The sequence below is a fragment of the Mauremys mutica genome, chromosome 11, assembly GCF_020497125.1.
Source record: "Mauremys mutica isolate MM-2020 ecotype Southern chromosome 11, ASM2049712v1, whole genome shotgun sequence".
NCBI classification, from domain to species: domain Eukaryota; kingdom Metazoa; phylum Chordata; order Testudines; family Geoemydidae; genus Mauremys; species Mauremys mutica.
This window is the reverse complement of record NC_059082.1, coordinates 20,380,313-20,403,841: the sequence shown is the minus strand read 5'-3', so window position 1 is coordinate 20,403,841 and position 23,529 is coordinate 20,380,313. Positions and strand designations below refer to the sequence as shown.

Genomic DNA, 23,529 nt, shown 5'->3' with positions numbered 1-23,529 from the left:
AACTGTTCAGATGTATCTTAGGGAAGAGGTGGGAGAAGGGGATTCATGTCTAGCTTCCAGCTGGGACTAGATGTGCCAAAATACAGTAAGAAAAAAACCAGTTCCTTTTCTATTTCTGGCCAAATGTGGAAGCAGAAGTCTCCAGAGAAAGCCTGCTCTCATTACATTTACAACTCAGTTTTGCATATTTGTGAGGTCTGAATAATTTGGATAAGCATTAGACTTTTGGATGCTGATTCAAATGCAGTTCAAACTTCAAACCTCTTGAGGTTCACCCATCCTAGGCAGGATCAATCAGAAGTACTGAAATCAAGCCTAAAGTTAACCATTTGGAAAATCAGGGCCTGACTCCACCCCCCGTCTCCCACATTGGGACTCCCATTTACAATAAGGCCCCTGCCTGAGCTGTGTAAAGTGGCCTTAATGTAAATGAGAATCAGGTCCCTTGTGTGGTCACTTACAGCTACGCAACATGAATGCCAAGTGGGTATAAAACACTATCCCTGGTGTAAGTGAGTGGAGAATTCCAATTTAGTAGCTCCACTCACTTTGCAGATGTACAAGTGAAAACTCCAAAGGACAAGGCAATGAGGAATCTGGCCCTCCATGTTCAGATAAGCTTCTTGTATTATATAAATGAATGACACTGATGCATGTGCAGTAGCACAATGAAAACCTGGTGTCCAGGGATTTAAGTCTTGACCTTTATAACCTAATTCAGTCTGAGGTTTGCTACTGGACAGCTTTTCAGTTTGGGTATCTGTTTTTGTTTACAGAATGTAGCTGAACTTTAGCTGTTTCATTTTTTGTCCTTTGCGGGTTTTTTTAGTGAACGAAGGTCAAAGCAAGAATTGTCTGGCTCATTTCAGAAGCTTCATAACATTACTTTTTTAACATAAGGTTTTGCAGGTCATGACTATTCTAGCTGTTGACACACAGCACTAGCAGTCAGGATTTTTGGGCTGTAATCCTGGCTCTTCCACTGATTCATTGTATGATGTAGGCAAGCCACAAGTTCCCTGGGTCTTAATTACCCCATCCATAAAATGGGGATATTAATATTTAACTGGACCTGAAGCAAGTGCTGTGAGGTCTAAGTTATCAATGTTTGTAAAGTGTTTTGAGATCTTAACCTGAAACACTGGAGAACACAGGATAAGAACATAGAGAAGGCAATTTTGGTATTTAGAAAATAAATAAATTAGATGTAATTGCACGATAGGTCAGGATAGCAAGCACTATGCAAGCACAGTAATTTTAATTGTCACACTGTTTTTAGTGGACATGGGAGATTATGGAATTGTTATAGTAACTGATTATTAGTGAAATAATCACATTTCATTCCCTTTATGTGGAACAACTCCATGTAAGCTCTAGACCAGTGGTGGACAGCCTGCGGCCCGTACACATCCCATCAGGATAATTCGCTGGTGGGCCACAAGAAAGTGTTTACATTGACCGTTCGCAGGCATGGCCTCCCACAGCTTCCAGTGGCCGCGGTTCACCATTCCCGGCCAATGGGAGCTGCGGGAAGCGGTGCGGGCCTCAGGGACCTGCTGGCCACTGCTTCCTGCAGCTTCCATTGGCCAGAAACGGCAAACCGCAGCCACTGGGAGCTGCGAGAGGCCGTGGCTGTGGACAGTCAACGTAAACACTGTCTCATGGCCCGCCAGTGGATTACCCTGATGGGCCGCAGGTTACCCACCACTGCTTTAGACTACAGTTGACACTAGCAGAATGATTATGAAAAGTAGTTCCTGTGCAGAGGAACTTAGGCCAAGAATTGCAAAAATTACTAGTGATTGGGGGCAGGGGAGTCTCAGTTTTGCAGTGTCTATCTTGAGACCTCTTAAAGGTGTGTGATTTTCAGAGGGTGGAATTTTCAGAGCACTTACTGAATAGCAGCCAACTTAATGGGGTCTCACTTTGGGCTCCCCAAAACTGGGGCAATCCAAAATCACTAGTCACTTTTGAAAATTAGAAATTAGTGCTGGAGAAGACCTATCAGGATATCAAGCTTCTCCCTCTGCCAGGGCTAGATTGTTCCCTGGGGTACATTGGTTAGTGCTTTGTGTTAGCATATGCACCAACTGCTTCTATGATGGAAATAACTCAACCATTCCCCATGCAGTTTGTGAAAACAAGCAAGGGCTTGATTTCAGTGGGACTTTTTCAGTTAGCATTATAATGACTCTAAATTACACAATGGGCCTGCTCTAACTCCCAGTTAAATCAATCGGAGTTTTGCTATTGACTTTGGTTCTGCCCTCTGCCCCCTAAACATGTTGCTGTTACACTGTGTGAGAGGGAAGTAGGACTTAAAGAGCTTGCACAAGGTATGCCCATCCATCCTTGCAAGCAGTGGAGCCCAGCCCTGTGGTAGCTCCCTGTAAACCACCGTGTAGCAGGAACTTGTTATGTGAGTCAACCTGTTGCTTAAAAACACCTAATGGGGGTTTTGAAGGATGAAGCAGCAGCCATGGCAAACTAGTTTCCATGGGTGATCATCCACAGGTGGGAGGAAGAATTCTGCATTATGCACAGCCTGGTGTTGCTCCTGCTAGACACGGCTGTAGTAGGCTCATCAACCTCTATATGTGACCTAGCCTACACTAGAGGGGAACAGAGCATCACACTGAGTGGTGTGGGTTCCACTAGCAGTCCTAGCTGTGCATGTGACGGTTTGAGGAAGGGTGGTGGCCTTTAAATACAGGTTTATGGGCTTGTGATTCGTATGACCATTTATGCAAACTCCACACAATGTACCATATAAAGCCCCGTAATCCTGCACCATTGCTAGTGTTTGATGCAGTGTATACCATACCTGGCTGGTGCATTAAATACTATCCCCGTCTTTTCTCAGTGCAGTTCACATGGAGGTAGGCACATCTCACTACGAGAAAACTAGATTCAAACAACAAAACCAGACAAAGTTGTCAAACATAACTAGCCTGTCTGAGCCCATTGGTGGTAGCTAGAAGCGATATATTTTGTGACTCCAACTGTCTGAGTCCCACATAAGCCTTTCCATTGTGCTTTGATGCTAGTTTAACATCAGAAGATAAAACATTCATCTTTAATACATTTTTTTAAATGTATAGTTTTTCTGATGCCAGAATTTAAGCAGACTGAAAAGAACATCTGAGCTCCAGCTCCTTCACTACTGAAGTCAAACGTGTGTAATCTTTTAACAAGATGTGTCATTTTTAGCTCGTATTAAGCTCCAAAATGCCAATTATAGCTAAAGATATATTTTGTAAGAACTATTTCACAGCTGGTAGTGGGTGAGAATTGCTTGGGTCTAACAGTTATCCCACCATAAAAAATAATTTAACCTTCCTTCATCTCCTTGGCTGTTCTCCACACTTATTATGTAGATTGGATGAGCTCATCGTTACTAGCCACACAAGATACTAAAGCTGAAACGTTCTGAAATGAAGAAAGGAAACTGTTTAAAACAGCAATAACTTTTGATTTGGGTGACTTCTTGAAATGTTCTGTCACCTTTACTCCTTATCCTTAATGCATGAATTGCCCAGGTAAAGCCATTTGGTAAATAAATAATCATTCCCTAAAGCACTCCAATTTAAAATGCAACATGGAAGGTTTAGGACCATAATTTACGGTAATGGAATGTGAAAGCACAAATTAATTTGAAGTATGTAAGAAACAGCTAGTTTCAAGTGGCAATGACTGAACCTTTTATTTTTTGTCTTTGATGACTTGATCCCATGAATGTGCAATCAACAAAAATTCATGTGACAATATTATGGCTGCTAATCCTCCTGGCCTCTACTTAATAATTGACTGTATTTTGAGTGAATGTAGCCGCTATCATCTTGGGTGAGATTTTCGAAGGCACAATGAGATTTGTGCTCCTAAATCACATGGGTTATTGTGAAAATCCCACCCACAGATGCACTTAAAGAGATAAATTCTCTCCAAAGAAGTTCAGCATTGTTCTTCTTCATCAGATAAGATGGTAGGTAGCACTAGTAGGAGAATTTAGACCATCAGGTCTGATATGTAGGTGTGTATGCAGCAAAGCTATCTACTGTTTGTGTATCTGAGGGCAGAACTAAGCCCTCAGATTTTCTACACAACGAGCATACTTAATTCACATTGACTTGCTGTTATGGGTGCTCAGCACCTTTGAAAATAAGGTGCCATAGCTCTCAAGCTGGACTCTTAAAAACTGAAGTGGCCAAAATTAGAGGCCACTTTTGGAAATTTTGGCTTTGCTCAATATCACACTCTGAGTGAATGGCAGATCCAGAAATAGAATTGAGTTCTCCTATGTCCCAGACAGGTAGCCTATCCCCTGGAATACATTGCCTTTCATAAGAAGAGATGCTTCTGCTTTATGGTACACTTAATGTTGTATGACGGTCATTGTAAGTATATGTTCCTGATTTTGTAAGATGTGTGATAATGTGTTGCTGTTACTGTTATAATGATTGTAATGAATTATGTTCCTGTGGTGTTATCACATTAAAGCAGGTTCTTCACAGCTTTAATTACACATACAGTAAAATCTTATACATTATATATTTTTACATTAATACATATATGTGTACACTACAGGTCAAGTCCTGTTTGGGCATGCACATGCCAGCTGACAATATGCAACATAACTAGGCAAGTATTGGCGGGCACCTACCCAATAGAGTGGCAGCACAAAGCCCCATTCTCTGTCACCTCTCCCTACTTTTCTCCTTCCTAGCAAGGGACCATGATTTCTTCACCCCGATGGCCTTAAGAACATAAGAACGGCCCTATTGGGGCAGACCAAAGGTCCATCTAGCCCAGTATCCTGTCTTCTGACAGTGGCCAATGCCAGGTGCCCCAGAGGAAATGAACAGAACAGGTAATCATCAAGTGATCCATCCCCTGTTGCCCATTCCCAGGTTCTGGCAAACAGAGGCTAGGGACACCTGACTAATAGCCATTGATGGACCTATCCTCCATGAATTTATCTTTTTTGAATCCCGTTATAATCTTGGCCTTCACAATATCCTCTGGCAAGGAGTTCCACAGGTTGACTGTGCATTGTGTGAAAACATACTTCCTTTTGTTTGTTTTAAACCTCATGCCTATTAATTTAATTTGGTGGCCCCTAGTTCTTGTGTTCTGAGAAAGAGTAAATAACACTTTATCTCCTCATACAGCAGCCGTTTCAAACCCCTAACCATTTTTGTTGCCCTTTTCTGAACCTTTTCCAAGGCCAATATATCTTTTTTGAGATGGGGCAACCACATCTGCATGCAGTATTCAAGATGTGCGTGTATCATGGATTTATATAGAGCAATATGATATTTTCTGTCTTATTATCTATCCCTTTCTTAATGATTCCCAACATTCTGTTCACTTTTTTGACTGCCGCTGCACATTGAGTGGATGTTTTCAGAGAACTATCCACAATGACTCCAAGATCTCTGTCTTGAGTGGTAACAGCTAATTTAGACCCCATCATTTTATATGTATACTTGGGATTATGTTTTCCAATGTGCATTAATTTGCATTTATCAACATTGAATTTCATCTGCCATTTTGTTGCCCAGTCACCCAGTTTTGAAAGATCCTTTTGTAGCTCTTCGCAGTCTGCCTGGGACTTAACTATCTTGAGTAGTTTTGTGCCATCTGTAAATTTTGCCACCTCACTGTTCACCCCTTTTTCCAGCTCATTTATGAATACATTGAATAGGACTGGGCCAAGTACAGACCCCTAGAGGACACCACTATTTACCTCTCTCCATTCTGAAAACTGACCATTTATTCCTACCTTTTGTTTCCTATCTTTTAACCAATTACCAATCCACGAGAGGACCTTCCCTCTTATCCCAGGACTGCTTACTTTGCTTAAGAGCCTTTGGTGAAGGACCTTGTCAAAGGCTTTCTGAAAATCTAAATACACTATATCCACTGGATTTCCTTTGTCCACATGCTTGTTGACCCCCTCAAAGAATTCTAGTGGATTGGTGAGGCATGATTTCCCTTCACAAAAACCATGTTGACTATTCCCCAACAAATTATGTTCATATATGTGTCTGACAATTTTGTTCTTTAGTGTCAACCAGTTTTCCCAGTACTGAAGTCAGGCTTACCAGCCTGTAACTGCTGGGGTCACCTCTGGTGCCCTTGTTAAAAATTGGCGTCACATTAGCTATCCTCCAGTCATTTGGTACAGAAGCTGATTTACAGCCGACAGTTAGTAGTCCTGCAATTTCACATTTGAGTTCCTTCAGAACTCTTGGGTTAATACCATCTGGTCCTTGTGACTTATTACTGTTTAGTTTATCAATTTGTTCCAAAACCTCCTCTAATGACACCTCAATCTGGGATAGTGCCTCAGATTTATCAGCTAAAAAAAATGGCTCAGGTTTGGGAATCTCCTTCACATCCTCAACCGTGAAGACCAATGCAAAGAACTAATTTGGTTTGTCCCCAATGACTTTATCACCCTTGAGTGCTCCTTTAGCATCTTGATCATCCAGTGGCCTCACTGGTTGTTTAGAAGGCTTCCAGCTTCTGCTGTACTTAAAAAAATATTGCTATTACTTTTTGAGTCTTTGGCTAGCTATTCTTCAAAAAAAATTTTGGCCTTCTTAATTATATTTTTACACTTCATTTGCCAGAGTTTATGCTCCTTTTTATTTTCCGCATTAGGATTTAACTTCCACTTTTTAAAAGATGCTTTTTTGCCTCTCACTGCTTTTTTTACTTTGTTGTTTAGCCACTGTGGCTTTTTTTTGGTTCTCTCCCTATATTTTTTAATTTGGGGTATACATTTAAGTTGAGCCTCTATTATGGTGTCTTTAAAAAGTTTCCATGCAGCTTGCAGGGATTTTATTTTTGGCACTGTACCTTTTAATTTCTGTTTAACTAACCACATTTTTGTGTAGTTCCCCTTTCAGAAATTAAGTGCTACAGTGTTGGGCCGTGGTGGTGTTTTCCCTGCCACAGGGATGTTAAATTTAATTATATTATGCTCAAGCGGTCCAGCTATATTCACCTCTTGGCCCTGATCCTGTGCTCCACTTAGGACTAAATAAAGAATTGCCTCTCCTCTTGTGGGTTCCAGGACTAGCTGCTCCAAGAAACAGTAATTTAAGGTGTCAAGAAACTTTATCTCAGCATCCCTTCCTGAGGTGATATGTACCCAGTCAATATGGGGATAGTTGAAACACCCCATTATTATTATTGAGTTTTTTATTTTAATAGCCTCTCTAATCTCCCTGAGCATTTCAGAGTCACTAACACTATCCTGGTCAGGTGATCGGTAATATATCCCTACTGCTATATTCTTATTATTCAAGCATGGAATTATTATCCATAGGGATTCTATGGTACAGTTTGGTTCATTTAAGATTTTTACTTCATTTGATTCTACGTGTTCTTTCACATATAGTGCCACTCCCCCACCAGCATGACCTGTTCTGTCCTTCTGATATATTTTCTGCCATGGTATTACTGTGTCCCATTGATTATCCTCATTCCACCAAGTTTCTGTGATGCTTATTCTATCAATATCCTCATTTAATAAAAGGCACTCTAGTTTGCCCATCTTATTATTTAGACTTCTAGCATTGGTATACAAGCACTTTAAAAACTTGTCACTTTCTAGCTGTCTGCCAGTACATGATGTAATTGAATGGGACTTTTTTTCTTTTCACTGTTTCTCATCATATCCTACCTGTATTTTATCATCTTCCATCCTCTCCTCCTTATTAAGACATAGAAGGATGTAGAAGAAATAAATGGAGATTCCCTATCACCTACATGCACACAACTTGACACATTAATTGGGAACCCAGCTATGGCTATGCGCTAGTATGTTACCCCTCTCCCTCCACCCTTTGCATAGTTACCCTCTCTGGAAATGTCCTCACACCCCACCAAATCCTGGAAAGCACTGAGTTCCCTGAACTACCAGCTTCCTCCATCACCCTGACCCTCTCACTCACCCCAATGGGATATGTATCTTTCTTCACACAGGGCCTAGCCTGCACCTGGATGTTGTCTGCCCTTATGCTGATTCTCCCAGAAACTTCATATGATGAAACGCAGAACCAGAAGGGAGCAATGAAGCATAATTTAGAGGTCAGGGACATGGTCTCTGTGTTAGTCCACAGGTACTCCCTGACCCACCAATGGCTGTAAGGTGCAATCCTCTGAAACAACTTATTCCTATCCAAACTGCAAGCTGCAGTCCTGGAGCTGAACTTTCTCAAAAGCTGAGGCAGGACACTGGGATTTTTGATTGTCCCATTAGAGGGACAGAGACAGATCTAAGTCTGTATCCGGATCTGAACTTTCCCAAAACTTTGGGATGTTGGTTCAGCCATTCCTCTGTGTGTAGGGAGAAGGCTTTTCAAAGCCAGGATGTGAGCACAGACAAACTCTGCATTTGGCATGTGGTTATGGCACCAGCATGCCAGTACTTGACCCTGTATGCTTATATTTCTATTAGAGCTAGTTTAACAGTAGAACAGATTATTCATTTAGTGTATTATTTGATGCATTTTTGCTGCTGTTCATCAAATAACATTCTCACTAAAGAGAACTTAAGCTACAGAGTTGGTCCAATTCTGCAAAGGACTGTATTACCGATATCTGATGAAAAATGGTGCAATTCATAAAATAATGTATTTGCCAAGTAGTAGTCAGCAAATTCTAGTTTATTTAGCCAGCACTACTACTTATGTTATATATTTTATTTTTATTATTAATAACAATAATTTACATTGCAGTAGCATTTAGAGGACCAGGTCAGGACCTCAGTGTGCTATACAAACATATAAGTATGGTATATATGCTGTATACTGTTAACGCTTACCCATACACACACATAGACAGTATTTAAGTCCAGACTATGATACACTTACTCATTCTGATTATACCTTGAGTAGTTCAGCTACTATTTAGTGTAAGAGCATAACATTCTCTTCCAAAAAAAAGAAATGCAAAATACACTTTTATTTTCGATCCCTATTTTTCATGTGTTCCTTATGTAGCTAGTTGTCATCCTCTTGTTATATTGTTTATCAACTGTACAGAATATATTTGTTTTTTGTGTGATCTTTTAGAACATAGCAGTGAACCCCGGTTCAATCGAGAGAGTTACTAATGGAGAGGGCTCTCCAGGAGAGGAAACAACAGCCAACAAGGAAGAAGAAAGCAAAGGGGGATTTGTGAAGTTTGGATGGGTGAAAGGTGTGCTGGTGAGAGAAACCTAAACCTTCCTACCAGAAAATTATCTGTATCTTACAAAAATTAATATATTAGCAATTATTAATTCCCTTAAAAAAGGGAGGATTGTTTGCTGCTTTTAAAAAGCCTACTCGTTTTCTGCAATGCACCTTATTAAGTTTCATAATACTGTTTGTAATTTTATAGTGATGCAAGATCGTTTGTTTAAAACTTAGGTGAGATGCATGTTGAATATCTGGGGTGTGATGCTTTTCATTCGACTGTCCTGGATTGTAGGTCAAGCTGGAATTGGTATGTATTTTTTCATTATAATTTTCAACAGCATAAAGAATAAAGGGTAGAAACTACACATGATCACAATTAATATTTAATCTGAAATGTGAGTTTGCATGTTACACTAACTTCCAAGTGTTTGCTAGGGTGTAAGAGCTACTGGAATTTTCCAGACTCCTAGCCAAATTACTCCTTAGAGGGATGTGCTGTCAACTATATACACAAACATATAACCACCCCCATCTTTGGTGAAATTTGTATTTAGAACCAGTTACAGCTCTCGACTTCATGACTGAAGCCAATTTATAATGTATAGTCATGCACAGTTGACCTTTCTACTTCACACTTTTCGAATCCATGAACCCAAACTGTCATTCACACACTATTTTTAACTACAACACAGAACCAGATACTAGTGGCACCAGGAAATATCTTATTAAAACTCAACGAAGCTTTTCAGATAAATTAACAAAGTACATTTGGTGGTGCAGGACCTTTTCTTTTTCATTATGTCTGCATCCTAGCCAACTCCCACTGAATTTAATGTAATGACTCACCAACCTCAGTGGGGCTTGGACCCTGAGGGCTCAGTCATGCATGGTAACGAGTGCTCTAACTCCCACTGAAGTCAATGGGAGATGAGTGTGCTCACCACCTCACAGAGTCTTCAGCATCTTGCAGTATCAGGCTTTTATTCAGGAATGTAAAATCATAGCATCACAGAGTTTAAGGCATCATCAGATGATTTAGTCTGATCTCCTGTACATCGCAGGCCACCAACACCACTCAGCAACAGCACACTAAACCCAACAACTGAACAACCAAAATGAGACCAAAGTATTACAGCTCACGGGAGACTAGACTATTATGTGCACAGACAAGAGAATAGCAGGGACCCAGGTGCACCAGTGCCTGAGACCCCTGCAGTGTCAGGAAAATGATTGAGATATACCCAGCTAATCCTGGCAAGTGACCTGCACCCACATGCTGCAGAGGAAGGCAAATTCCTTCCCAACTCCACATATAGCAACCGTTAGACCCTGAGCATGTGAACAAGAACCAGCCAGCCAAGTGCCTGAGAGAGAGAAGGCTTGATGCCACCTCAGAGACCAGGCCCACACCATCCTATGTCTCATCTCCAGCCCTGGCCATCCCTGATGCTTCAGAGGAAGGAGGTAAAAAAAGCCCTCCCAGAATACATTGGCGTTGGAGAAGAAATCCTTTCCTGACCCCTGCTGGCAGCCAGCTGGCACCCCGAAGAAAGACCCTTCAGAACATAAGATATAAACCAGAAGTGAGCCCCAGGGCTGTTGAGCCCTGCCCCCCACCATCATAAGCAGTCCTGTCATACAACTGCACTCACATTTGTCCAACTCTCTCAAACTCATTAAGTTGTTTACCCCCCAGAGCTCCTATTGGGCGGCTGTACCAGAACACCATCCCCTTCCTCTAATTTGCAGCCTGCGCTGGCTCATGGCCAATTTATAGTCATATGTTCTTGTGCCTTTTTAGCTTAAACAACTCGTCACCCTCCCCGGTATTTACTTCCTAATGTATTTATAGAGAACAATCGTAATCTCTCAGCCTTCTCTTTGCTAGGTTAAACAAGCCAAGCACTTCCAGTCTCCTCTCAGACGACAGGCCCTCCATTCCCCTGATTGTCCTAGTAGCTCTTCTCTGTTCCTGTTCCAATTTAAATTAATCTTTCTTGAACATGAGTGACCCGATGTGGAATATTACCAGTGCCTTGTACAATGGCATTAATACTTCTCTAGCTCTATTGGAAATGCTTCTCCTAATACACCCTAGGATCGCATTTGCCTTTTTCATAGCCACATCACACTGGTGGCTCATAGTCATCCTGTGATGAACCCACACAGCCAAGTCTCTCTCCTCCTCTGTCACTTTCAGTTTCTGATGCAGACCATGCACAGATTTACTTGATATAAGTAAACTCTTCAGGACAGGTCTCTCTTTTTGTTCCATGTTTGTACAGTGCTTAGAACAATGGGGCCTTGATCGAGGCCCGTAGGCACTAATAGAATACAAATAATGACAGCAATAAGCCGTAGTCTCCATAACATCAATAGCAGGTATTTTCAATTGTTGTTCTACTGGTTTTCTCTCAATATAAATTGGTATTAAAGAGGAACTTGAACCAAAACTTTGGATCTGGGATCTGACCATGCCTGATCTCTGGGGTGATTCAGAATCCAAACGTGGATGGATCTCTGGGCTGAAACAAAACCTCAGCTCCACGCACCCCCTCAAGACTTTTCAAGGGCTTAAATCTCATCTCAGGCAAAACTCCCATTGGCATCACGGAAGTTTTGCTTGAGTGAGGATTTCTAGATTGAGCCCTGAATTTGCAATTAGGAAACCTCTGTGTAACAGGTCTTCTGAAAAAAGAAAAAATAACATAAACTTACTCTGATGTAAGGTTGAAAAGGCAAGAAAGTTCCTGAAAGAAAATGGAAGGACTGTGCATATTTTTACAATGTTCCATATTTGGCTCCAGTAATGTGCCTGGCCCTGACAAAAGGGTGCTTGCTGATTTTATGATGCATACCAAATGAGGGTTTGCAGCCACAGGGTACACATAAACGTATGCCTTGCCATGAAAACTCTGCATCTTAACATTGCCAAGACTTTGCTCCAGGGTTTCATGCAAAATTAGTTTTTTAAGGGCAGTTTAGTAACTTATTGAGATCATCAAGAAGCATTACTTTGTTTTGAGGTGTGAGAATAGCCATAGGCAAGAGTAATTTATTTTAATGCAATTTACTTAACATCCGTATGTCTGGGTTTCAATATAAACTTTAATCAGATCTTATCATTACTCTGCACAACAGCAGTTACAATGGCCCTGGTTTCACATTTAATTTTACAGTTGTAATTCACTAATAATCAAACCCTCCCTTCTTGCTGTTTATTGGTTTGTTGTTGTTTTATTTAAATTACATCTTGTACCTAAAGCAAGGCAGTTTCATTTTTAAAATGGGACACTGAATTCTGTTTGAATAATCTCCCAATGCATTTTCTGAAATCCTATAAGCAGTGAGCATTATGTCCCAAGACAAGTTATTTAAGGGGTGTAGAGATGAAGCTCATCACCACCATGGCTCGGGGATTTCACTGGCCACTGCTGCTAACATGGAAGTTAAATGAGTCAGTGAAGCTACCATCTGGGCCCCATTTATATCCCAATCATTAGAAGGGAGTAGAGAGCAAACCCTTTTCTTGCTAAGTTGTCTTGGGTACAAGCTGTTAAAGAGGAAAAAACAGGTTGAGGCAAAGTTCTCTAATCATAAGAATTTATCATCTATGAAAAGAGTAGTAAAATCTGCTACTGAGAGGGTTACATTTCCAAAACCATCCTGTTATTTTGCACTTGCCATTTTGCAGCTCCCCCAAACCTTGTAGTTAGGCAGAGATGTGAAGAGGGGCAAGTTTAGGCCATTAGAAAATTTTGCCCCAGATGTTACCATATAATAATGAAATGAATAATATTCGTAGTATTTTGTTTTGCCTAGCTCATTTATCTCTTGCACTGTGCCTGTTGAATGTTTCCTTTTTTTCTGGATTGGTAACAAATTCTGTCCAAACAGACACATCAATTGTCTAATGAGCAGAATATATAGCCCTATTTAGCACATTTGTTTTGATAAAGTATGTTATCAAAATGTAATTGAAAAGCTCTGGAAGGTACTTTATACAAATTACAGGGAAAATGTTCAATCTATTTTGAGAGTGACGTGTCTGAATTATTCAATTTAATGAATTAACAGTTTATTAAAAAGTCAGATCGTGGCCTGCCATTCACCAGGGTGAAAAACACCCATTGGATTCAGTTGGATTTTTGTGTGCAGATTGTGATAGGATATGTCCCAAGGAACTGACTTTGTATACAGAAGTGTATACCAAATAGGTACATCCTTGGTTAAAATTAAAGCTCACAAGTCAATAGTATAAGTGTGATTTATCATTTAAAATATCTGACTTCATGCTATATATCACTTATATCTCGGGCACGATGTTGCTCTGCCTTAAAGTGCTGTGATAACATGCCTATCATTTTAGAAACAAAGAACATTTGTTTGGGGATTAGATACCTATAATAATCCAATATGAAATGAAGTCAGCTATCTGCTCTGAAATGAAGCCAGCAGGTAGAACTAGGGCAGATAAGTCCATACATTGTAGTACCTCTAACGGTTTGCTAGTTACAGTATCCATGTTTCAGTTCTGACAAACCATGGCCAATATTTACTGCTACAGGCTAAGTTTAGCCTTCCAGTTTAAAGTGAAAATGCACATACCTAATGGGAGCAATAGAGTTACTGAGGCAGGAAATGCTGAAGTAGGGAAGCGTGAAGAAGTTCAGATACAATTAAGATTTCACACAGAGAAATTAGATGAAAACAGAAATACACTTGCTGGAAGGTTGCAACTTAATATTACCTTATTTCTTAAAATTCTGAATGATAGCACACAAGAACCCAAGACAGAGAGAAAATAGGCTGCTCCCTAAGGCAGCAAGGCACAGCTCACTCCACACAGCTTTAAGTTGGCTCCTTCCAGCCTGGCTGTCGGCTACTCTCAGATAATCCAGATCACATGGCTTCCTTCAGAGCCTCCAAGCAGGAGCAGGGAATCTCTGACACTTAAAGTGAAAGTTTGTAATTTTTAATCAGTTTCCAATACGCCACAGGAAGTAAAAGCAACAAAATAAGAGAAAAGCTGTTATAATATTTCTTGCCTGACTAGAAGCAGGAAAGTAGTTTGGAAGGAAAACCTCAGAAGAAGCCCTATTCTCATGAGCTTTCTAGTCCAGTTTTGCAGAGTTAAGAGAACTGCATTGTATGGATTAGGTCCAGTAAAACACGCAAACTATCTGAACTGTAAAGAACCTCGGAACCTTTCAAGGTTCACCTTTTACTAAAATAAACCTCCAGGTATTTGATTAGTTACATGTAATTCCACAGTATGTTGAATTTTAGTTAAACAAATGGATCTCAAAGTTACCTTTTCTGGTCCTCTTGTTAAAATGAAGATTCTCTCAGAGCCACATCCCCTCTTAATCCCAACCCAACTCTTCCCAAAGGCTTCAGCCCCAGACAGGGGGGCCTGTAACCTGAGCCCCGCTGCCCGGGGCTGAAGTCCTTGGGCTCTGGCCTCGGGAGATGGGGCTCAGGCTTCAGCCCCGAGCCCCAGCAAGTCTAAGCCAGCCAGCCTTGGTGACCCCATTAAAACGGGGCTGTGACCCACTCTGGGGTCCTGACCCACAGTTTGAGAACAGCTGATCAAGGCTAAATGTATAGCAGACACATGACAAAGGTGCATATTTGTGTACTATTGTTATGACCAATCAGTTGGTGATAGGCGCAGTATGAGAACCAAAGCAGAATAAAATGGAAACCAAATTATAACTTTTTTTTTGTTTTTCCCTATACAAGAACTTGTTCAAGAGCCATGTTTTAACCACATGACTGAAATATGGTTCTCTAAAATGCTTATAGCTTGTTTATTCCAACCATCTACACAAGAAAAAAAGACATTATAACATTGCTTGGTTGCTTAATTTTTGTAGTATCAAGGGGGTGGGTCAAAGAAAGACATGAGGCACCCATGCAGAGAATTGCTTTTTTATTAATATTTTTATTAGTTTCAAGAAAGTCTCTGGAAATTATAAGAGAGTCCATGACTGGGCTACTTCTGTCAGAAAACATCACTGCTTGAAGACTGATGGATGCTTTGCTATTGTGATAGAAGTAGCTACATGGATTTGCTGGAATTGCTCCACAGACCACTATCATTTCAGTTCAGAGCTCCGATTCTAGTTTGAAAGTTTAATTTAAAGACAGAATGATTTAGAGGAATATGGATCACAAATAAAATATTTTATCTTTTCATTACTGACAGGTCTTGGAGTTGTCATAATTCTTCTTGCCACCACAGTAACCTCAATTACTGGGTTGTCAACTTCTGCAATAGCAACTAATGGGTTTGTCCGTGGAGGTAAAATCTTTAGGGTTTCTTATGTTCTCAAGACTCAAAAAGGTTTAATTATATTCTTATGAGAGAAACCAGAGGTCGTATTCCCTAAAATACCACCACCTCTAAGGATAAACCAAACTGGACACCTAGAACCCAGATGAATCAGCAGGTAATACATTTAGCCAACACTATCCACAATTTTAGAATGTTTGAATTGTCATTTTAATAAATCCCAGTTTCACTTCAGTTTGTAAAGTACATTTCAGATGTTCCTGTCTGAGACTGGAGGAGGAATGGATTCCACTTTGTCCTGGAGCTCTTTGGTTCTTACTCTTTTAATAGATCGTTCTTATTCAGAGCATTTCAGGTTGCATTTCCTTGGAGAGAGTGAATATTATGAGTCTCATTCCTTTAGCTTAAAGGCTGATGCAGATTGATGGATACATTAACTTTTATCACTTCCTGTACATTTCCTTATAAAATATTTTTACATTTCAGGTGCTTCTTGGAACATAAGTGATTACTCTTGGTGCAATTCCAAAGTCTAGTACATTTCAGGTACTTCACGAAACTTGTATCTAAAAGTTTAGTGCATTTCAGGTCTTGAAGGTTCACCAGGTATTTTCCCCACAGTGGATGATGGTGATTTCTACTACAGGATTCAAGTGCTGAGCAGGTATTTAGGTTGAATATATTCTTTTTGGGATTTTTCAGGTCTTGGAATCGTGGTTATTATGCTGAGTGTGGTAGTAACAACATTAACAGGTATCTCAATGTCTGCCATTTGCACTAATGGAGTAGTAAGAGGAGGTACGTAAATATAACTATATGGAAAATATGGAAATCTGCAGGGATGATTTAGAATAAAATGGAGAGATTGTAATGGTGTTAGCCCAGTATGGTAAAGCAAAGAGAAATCAAAATATAAAAGTTTTGGGTGATCTCTTTTACTGAGCTAAATCCAAATAACAACATGTCTCTTCAGGAGAGCTGATTTTAAACATTCTGACATTAAACATTATGGTTCATTATGATAGAAGGAACTATTTAATTGATTGACTAAGGTTCCACCTATGTAGAAATGCAAAAACTTTAAAGACTTTATGGCTTAACTCTGTGGACTATTTAAGGACTGTATTGTGCATGTTTTTATCTTGGCGAATGAATTTTTACACTGACAACAGAAGGACCCAGGTAAGGAAAAATCCTTTCAGCGGTGTTGTTTTCTTTCTAGCATCTGTGTTTTAATTATATACCATTAGTGGCTGGTTTGCATACCAAATAATACATGCTAAAAAGATATTAATGATTCCAATAGCTAATCATTTTCAATATTTAATATTTGAAATACTACAGTAAGTTCCGAAAGCTGAATTTTTGCAAACACTTTTCTGGGCCCATCCACATGCAAATTTTCTCCTTCTATTAATAGGGCAAATCCTCAAGCAAAAAACAAAACTCCCAGTGGTATTACTCACATGAATAAGGTAAGATCTGTCAATAGCTGAATTATGTTAAAGCAACAGTCTCTTCTGTTGGCAGGTGGTGCTTACTATCTTATCTCAAGAAGTTTAGGACCTGAATTTGGAGGATCAATTGGACTAATCTTTGCCTTTGCCAATGCTGTAGCAGTAGCCATGTATGTAGTTGGATTTGCTGAAACTGTTGTAGAGCTTCTAAAGGTAAATATGAAAGTATATTTGTTGCATGTGGTTAAACCACGGAATTCTGTCAACTTTTCTAACTGCTTCAGTCTTTGGCTCTGATTTAGATCTCTCTAAATGGACCACGAATCCTACTTAATAAGATTTTCCATCACTTCTAACTTATATCAGAAGCATTTTATACAGTGCTACAAGAGCTCCAAAATTACTAGAGGGAATAGGTTCCTAATTAGTCAACCAGTAATCTCAACTACTAAGGCCCAACTAGCACAGGAAATCATTAACCTCTGAAACTGTTTAAGCTAATTTACTCATTCCATTCTATTTTACCTGGTTGTCTGATCTATCCATCTGATCATATAAACTGTGTTCTTACCCTTTCCAGAGCAGTGGTGCATTGATGGTGGATGAATCCAATGACATCAGAATAATAGGCTCCATTACTGTAGTTGTTCTTTTAGGCATTTCTGTGGCTGGTATGGAATGGGAAGCAAAGGTAAGCTTTAAAAATTATGTATAAATAAGTATTATTACACTGCAGAATATATGACAGGGGAAGGGATAGCTCAGTGGTTTGAGTATTGGCCTGTTAAACCCAGGGTTGTGAGTTCAATCCTTGAGGGGGCCAATTAGGGATCTGGGGCAAAATCAATACTTGGTCCTGCTAATGAAGGCAGGGGGCTGGACTCCATGACCTTTCAGGGTCCTTTCCCACTCTATGAGATAGATATATCTCAAATTATAAAATGATATAAGCATAAAACAAGGACTTGGGGGTAGAGATCTACATATGACAGGTGGGAATTTCAAAAGTACTCAATAGCTTCCCAGCTCCCTTTGAAGTCAATGGGAGTTAGTTATTGATGTCAGTGGAAGCAGAGTTAGGCTACAGGCTCCCTCTTTTCCTCACACTGAAATTTGTGGGTGAAGAGGAATTTTGTGTTCTGCAGTCAGTTTAATTTTATTTGTTTTTGTAATTTATGGCAGGATCATCTATAGCCTTAGGTAGATGCCCCTTCTATTTTTTTTATAGCTCTATAGAAATAATAATAATAAAAATAATACACAGTCTAGCCATGCTGCTCTGTGTAGAATTGTGGCCCCAAAGTGGGTTGTTATATTGCTATCCATTCGTTATCCTCTAAGGATGCATGCCTTCCTGTCTACTGTTCAAATGTTAAAAATCTTAGTCACGTTTATTAATAGGAAAACACCCATAAAATAAAGGAAATGTTACAGCAAAAAGACTCGAATGTACCTGTCAAAATCAGATCCAGAATAGCAACCTTATCTTTATGTTCTGCTGTGAGGGGAATTTAGAACTACTTGTAAGAGTGGTCAGTTAGACATATAATACCCATGATGTAACAACAGCCTGAAACTAAACAAACAATATAAAATGTTTTAATCTAAATATTTATCCATCAGCTGTTTCATTTTTCCTTTTCTTGTAAAGGAAGCAAACTACAATATAAAGCGGTAGTCATAAATTTTTATATTTCATATTGATTCCTTGTTACAAAATATTCATTATTGTCATAGAGCTTAAGGCAGTTTGTCTATTTAGTCATCTTGATTATTGAATCATCTGCCCAAGCAGTGGTTGAGTGTGTTCTAATATTGCAGAAATTTGAAATACATCATAAGTAATACATAAATGCCACTACCTACATAATTACCACCATATTCAAAACAAAAAAGAGTCCACTAGTAAAATGCCTTTGTCTCTGTTAACAGGCTCAAGTAATTCTTCTAGTCATTCTTCTTATTGCCATTGCAAATTTCTTCATTGGGACAGTCATTCCGACCAGCAATGAAAAGAAGGCCAGAGGCTTTTTTAATTACCAAGGCAAGTGTTGCTATGACCAAATAATATAAAATAAATGAATATTTTTGGCCCAGTCCTGCAGCCTTTAGTTCTGCAAAATTCCCATTGATAAATGCTACAAGATCAGGCTCTTTTATCCAAATATAAATGAGCATGTAAACTAAGGGAACCCAGGTTTTTTTTTTTAAATATATTTTTGGGTGACTGGATTAAGTCCATTTTTATTTTTGAACCTATGAATGCCTCTGAAGCTGACACACTGGCAGTAGCGGTTTGAGCCATTTATATGTGGGCACACGGTTTTGTCTATTTTAATCTGGACCTGGAACACGCCTGTTATTTCAATACTGAGCTGTAGTTCTGTGATCTGGAGAAATGTGGACTGTAGCGAACTAGAGGGAGATGATCAAATTCACCTCACTTATGAGCTAAAACAGATTGGAACCCAGTCTTCCAGAAGTGAAGGGCTAGTTCATTTACCTACTTCATCATGTCACTTCAGAACCAAGTCTTGGTGGTAGGCTTAATTTTCATTTGTATTTGCAGCGTCAATATTTGCAGAAAATTTTGGACCAGATTTCAGAGGTGAAGGATTTTTCTCGGTCTTTGCCATTTTTTTCCCAGCAGCTACTGGCATTCTCGCAGGGGCCAATATCTCAGGAGATCTAGAGGTATGGATTTTATTTACTTCATAATAGTGGTTAGGCGATGGAAGGGCAAGGATGAATAAGATACAAAATTATTAATCAACACTATATTCAGTTTCAACACACAAATAATTCCATGAGGCAAAATTTTCATTTTAAAATGTGTTTTATTATCTAAGCACATCAGTTCCCGTTTTCCTTTTAATGTAATACAGCTATGTATTAAAAATTACTTAATTTAAATTAGGTGTTTCAATAACCCAAAATAACATAACATTAACAGATCCATTATGGAAATTAGCTGTATAATTCCATTACAATTGCTTCGCTAATTCCCCTTATATCATACTGAAAAGTATACCATAAAACTCAAGTTTTACACCCATAAAAACAAGGAAATGGAAAGCTCATGTGCAAAAAAAGAGCTTTTTGGTAAAACCAATAGGAGAGCAGACCCTTAAGTGTTTCCTCTTTACCCTTGCAACCAATATAAATTATTTTAGGTCACTAATTTTTCAGTCACTAAATTTTCAATTAAATGTTTCCAATATTTAAACAAACTGGTAAATTAAGGATTTGGTTTTAGCTTTAACTATGAGGGCCATCTAGTTTTTATGGCTTTATATTAGCTATTTAGTGATACCTAATATTATAGCGGATTGAATCGTACTTGCGAAATACAAAAAATTGGGGCTTTTCTGGCTTTGTGAAGTACTTGATGAAACAGTCACAATACTTGTGAAGCTATTCAGTACTCAGTAATATTCAAAGAATATCACAAACAAACCAACGGCCGTCTGTGGAGTATTTGAGACGCATTGGTGGTTTGGACTTAGAATTTGAGTTATAAAATGGTCTCCCAAATATTCTAGTGGGTGGAACACCCATAAATTAAATGTTAAATAAAGTTCTTGAGCCTTATCATGCAGTCTGGTTTTGCGGATGTATGCCTGTTAAAGTGCTCAACTCCAGTCAAATTGATTTGATACGCAAGTATTTGAAAAACATCCACAAACTGCTCCAGTTCAATCTAAGGGCCAGTTGTGTTATCCTTACTCACACTGAGCAGTGTCATAAACTCATCATCTTTAAGGCCTGAAGAGACCATCAAGATCATCTTGTCTGTCCTCCGGCACATTGGAGGCCATGGAAGCTCACCTGCCCACTCCTCCAATAGGCCCATACCCTCTGACTGAATTACTGATGGCCTCAAATCTTGAGCTAAAGATTTCAAGTTATAGAGAATCCACCATTTACTCTAGTTTAAACCAACAAATGACCTGTGCCCCATGCTTCAGAGGAAGGCGAACCTCCCCTCCCCGCTAGGATCTCTGCTCCAAAAGCTTGGGTTGCCTTTGTTTTACTAGGGCTGCTTTTGAAGCCAGGTGCTACTCAATAGGAGTAAGCATGATAGCATCCAGCCAATAGCATTTGTAATGGATTTCTTTTTTTTCATGATTTTTAGAAATGATTTTTCATGATTTTTCAAGCATTCTGTTGAGACTGAACCAGGCTCTTCTCATTCCAGCTGAGAGAATCCCCATTATTTCATCAAACCTAGCGTCCACAAGAAAAGCAGCTGCTTTGATTTAGGCCTTTGCCTAGCAGGCCACTGATGTGAAAGGAATCACACATATCTCAGTAGAGCTTCCACTGCAGCATCTCTTCCTTCCCAGACAACGTGGAGTTCTCTCCACAGATCTCAGGAACCACTCAAGAACTAGGACAGGGTGGGGAGTGAATGGATTGGTGGGACACATAACATTCCCACTACACATCAGCCCTACAGAGCTGTATTGCCTGCTGTATGGATGTTTCCACAGCCCCCATCCACAATGAGAATCCCCCACTGTCCATGCTTAGATGCATCAAGAGCGATCTAATGAAATTAATCAGCCTAAAGAGAAACCTGAAACACAACATAAGCTGTAGTTTAAAATTTAGAAGTAGACAAACTAAACTGCCTCTAAAGTTTGTAGCAAACCATTATAAGGCCATGTCTCTGAAACAGGCAGTCATTCATTCATTCATGAAGGGCCTGATCCAAAATTCATTGATGTCCATGAGTGTCTGCTTTGACTTCAAGGGCTTTAGCTCAGACTCTGAAAGGGTGATGGCATATTGAGAAAATGTCCTTCTAGTTAGTGTTTTAAGATTGCAGCATAAGATCCTACCTATACAATGGCTACTTGACACATGAACACTGGGATGGCATGTGTTAAAAGCCATAATGACTGAAGGTTAAGGATTCATATGCAACTGAAGTGATTTGTTCGGGGATTTTTAGCCCAGTGAAACTTTACTACATTAATTCTTGTTTGATAATGTTAAGAGTTAACATAATTAAGTCATTCATCCACATTACACACAATGACTTGCTAAATTTCATTTGGAAAAACAAATCTTTTAAGTAAATAAAAAAAAATCCTCACTAAACCAATTTAAAAAGAAAATTAACAACAAATTGCTTTCTAGGCTGAACACGTATATACCAAGTTATTGCCTGCAAGAATTTTTTATGGTATTAAAATCTCCTAAAAATCATAATTAATAATGGAATGTCTTAGAGCCCTTTATCCACAGAAGCATGAACAGTGCTGATATAGTCTTCAGTTACAGTTTATAAAAGAAATGCTGACCCAACCCACTTGCCTCTCCCTGCAATAACTTTTTTCCCAGCAGACTTTTCCTGAATAATCTAATGTAAAAGTAAAAGCAACCTGAAAGGTAGGAGCTCACTTTGGACATAACTCGGGATTATGAGTTTCCAACAGTAATAGTAGTGTCTTTCTTTCAAAATGACTGTTTGCCCTAATCTTACTGGCTAATTGAATTGTACAATGAGATGGGTAGTTTGAGTGAGTGCTTAAAGCAGGACATTAAGGGCCACTGCTGTGCTGGTGCAAAGGGGACTTAAAGTTACACTAAATGTACAGCATGGGAGTTTCACAGTGTGGCACTGCCCTAAATGGAGTTCTGGATCTGCAGTGCCTCCTTTGCAGCACTCAGGGGACAGGGATGGTGCCACTCCACCCTGACTCCACCCGCATGCTGGAGAGTGAGTTCCTTGTACAGATCTAACTGGTAACAATTTCTCCCTCCCCAAAATATTTTCATATCACAAAGTGGCAGCACCAAAACTTGCTAACTTGTAAATAATCACAGTACAAACTCTTAATTTACAAATATATAAAGGACTCACAGCAATTTTTGCAATTACAATTTTTAAGGACCCACAAGCTGCTATACCCAAAGGAACAATGTTGGCCATTCTGATTACAACTGTTGCCTACATAGGAGTTGCAATATGTGTAGGTAAGTAGTGAACATCTGTTTTGTGTCACAATTAATATAGTTAAGTAGGTTTAGAGCTCTATACACATATGAATGGTCAACCTCATCATTACTTTTGATCTGGAGGATTTGCTATGTAGTAAGACAGCTGTTTTGGCTTTATAGAATTTAAAAAACAAAACAAACCATTCAACAAAAGCAAAAATCTCCATGTGGCATCTGGGTGGAATTTGAGCAAATGTGTGCTTACATATGGGTAGAGAGATTCTTTTTATATTATAAAGAAACTCCATAATGCCAAATGATTCAGCAACAAAGACCATCCATGTACAGTACAGAAGAACAAACTGGTTTGGTAGTAAAGGGTAGGAGAAGTATCACAAATCAATCTGCTCACGATTTTGCTCCTCTGTCACATGAAAGGTCTCCAAGTGGCCTCCAGCTGCTCTCCTGCTGGCATTACTGCACACACAAGTGACAGAGTTACATGCAAACTCTGAATCTTCACATCTCAAGACAGGAAAAATCAATTAATTCCCTAAAGGAGAAATGTTAGGCCACAAGGTGCCCTGTGACACCGGAGTTTGGAAATGACAGTTCAACAAAACAGACACAG

At 39.4% G+C, this 23,529-nt stretch overlaps 1 protein-coding gene across 2 annotated transcripts in view; it reads left to right on the top strand.

Moving 5' to 3' along the window:
• Positions 1-23,529, top strand: part of SLC12A1 (solute carrier family 12 member 1) — a 65,809-nt gene that overhangs the window by 4,710 nt on the left and 37,570 nt on the right. Inside the window, exons 3-10 of one of the 2 annotated variants that reach the window (XM_044981125.1) lie at positions 9,087-9,221; positions 9,426-9,501; positions 16,195-16,290; positions 17,023-17,162; positions 17,530-17,640; positions 18,882-18,993; positions 19,519-19,643; positions 22,850-22,934. In XM_044981125.1, the coding sequence (XP_044837060.1) occupies positions 9,087-9,221; positions 9,426-9,501; positions 16,195-16,290; positions 17,023-17,162; positions 17,530-17,640; positions 18,882-18,993; positions 19,519-19,643; positions 22,850-22,934 (880 nt within the window). Of the gene's footprint in view, positions 1-9,086; positions 9,222-9,425; positions 9,502-15,405; positions 15,502-16,194; positions 16,291-17,022; positions 17,163-17,529; positions 17,641-18,881; positions 18,994-19,518; positions 19,644-22,849; positions 22,935-23,529 lie in introns of both variants that reach the window. The other variant, XM_044981124.1, reaches the window with a different exon arrangement.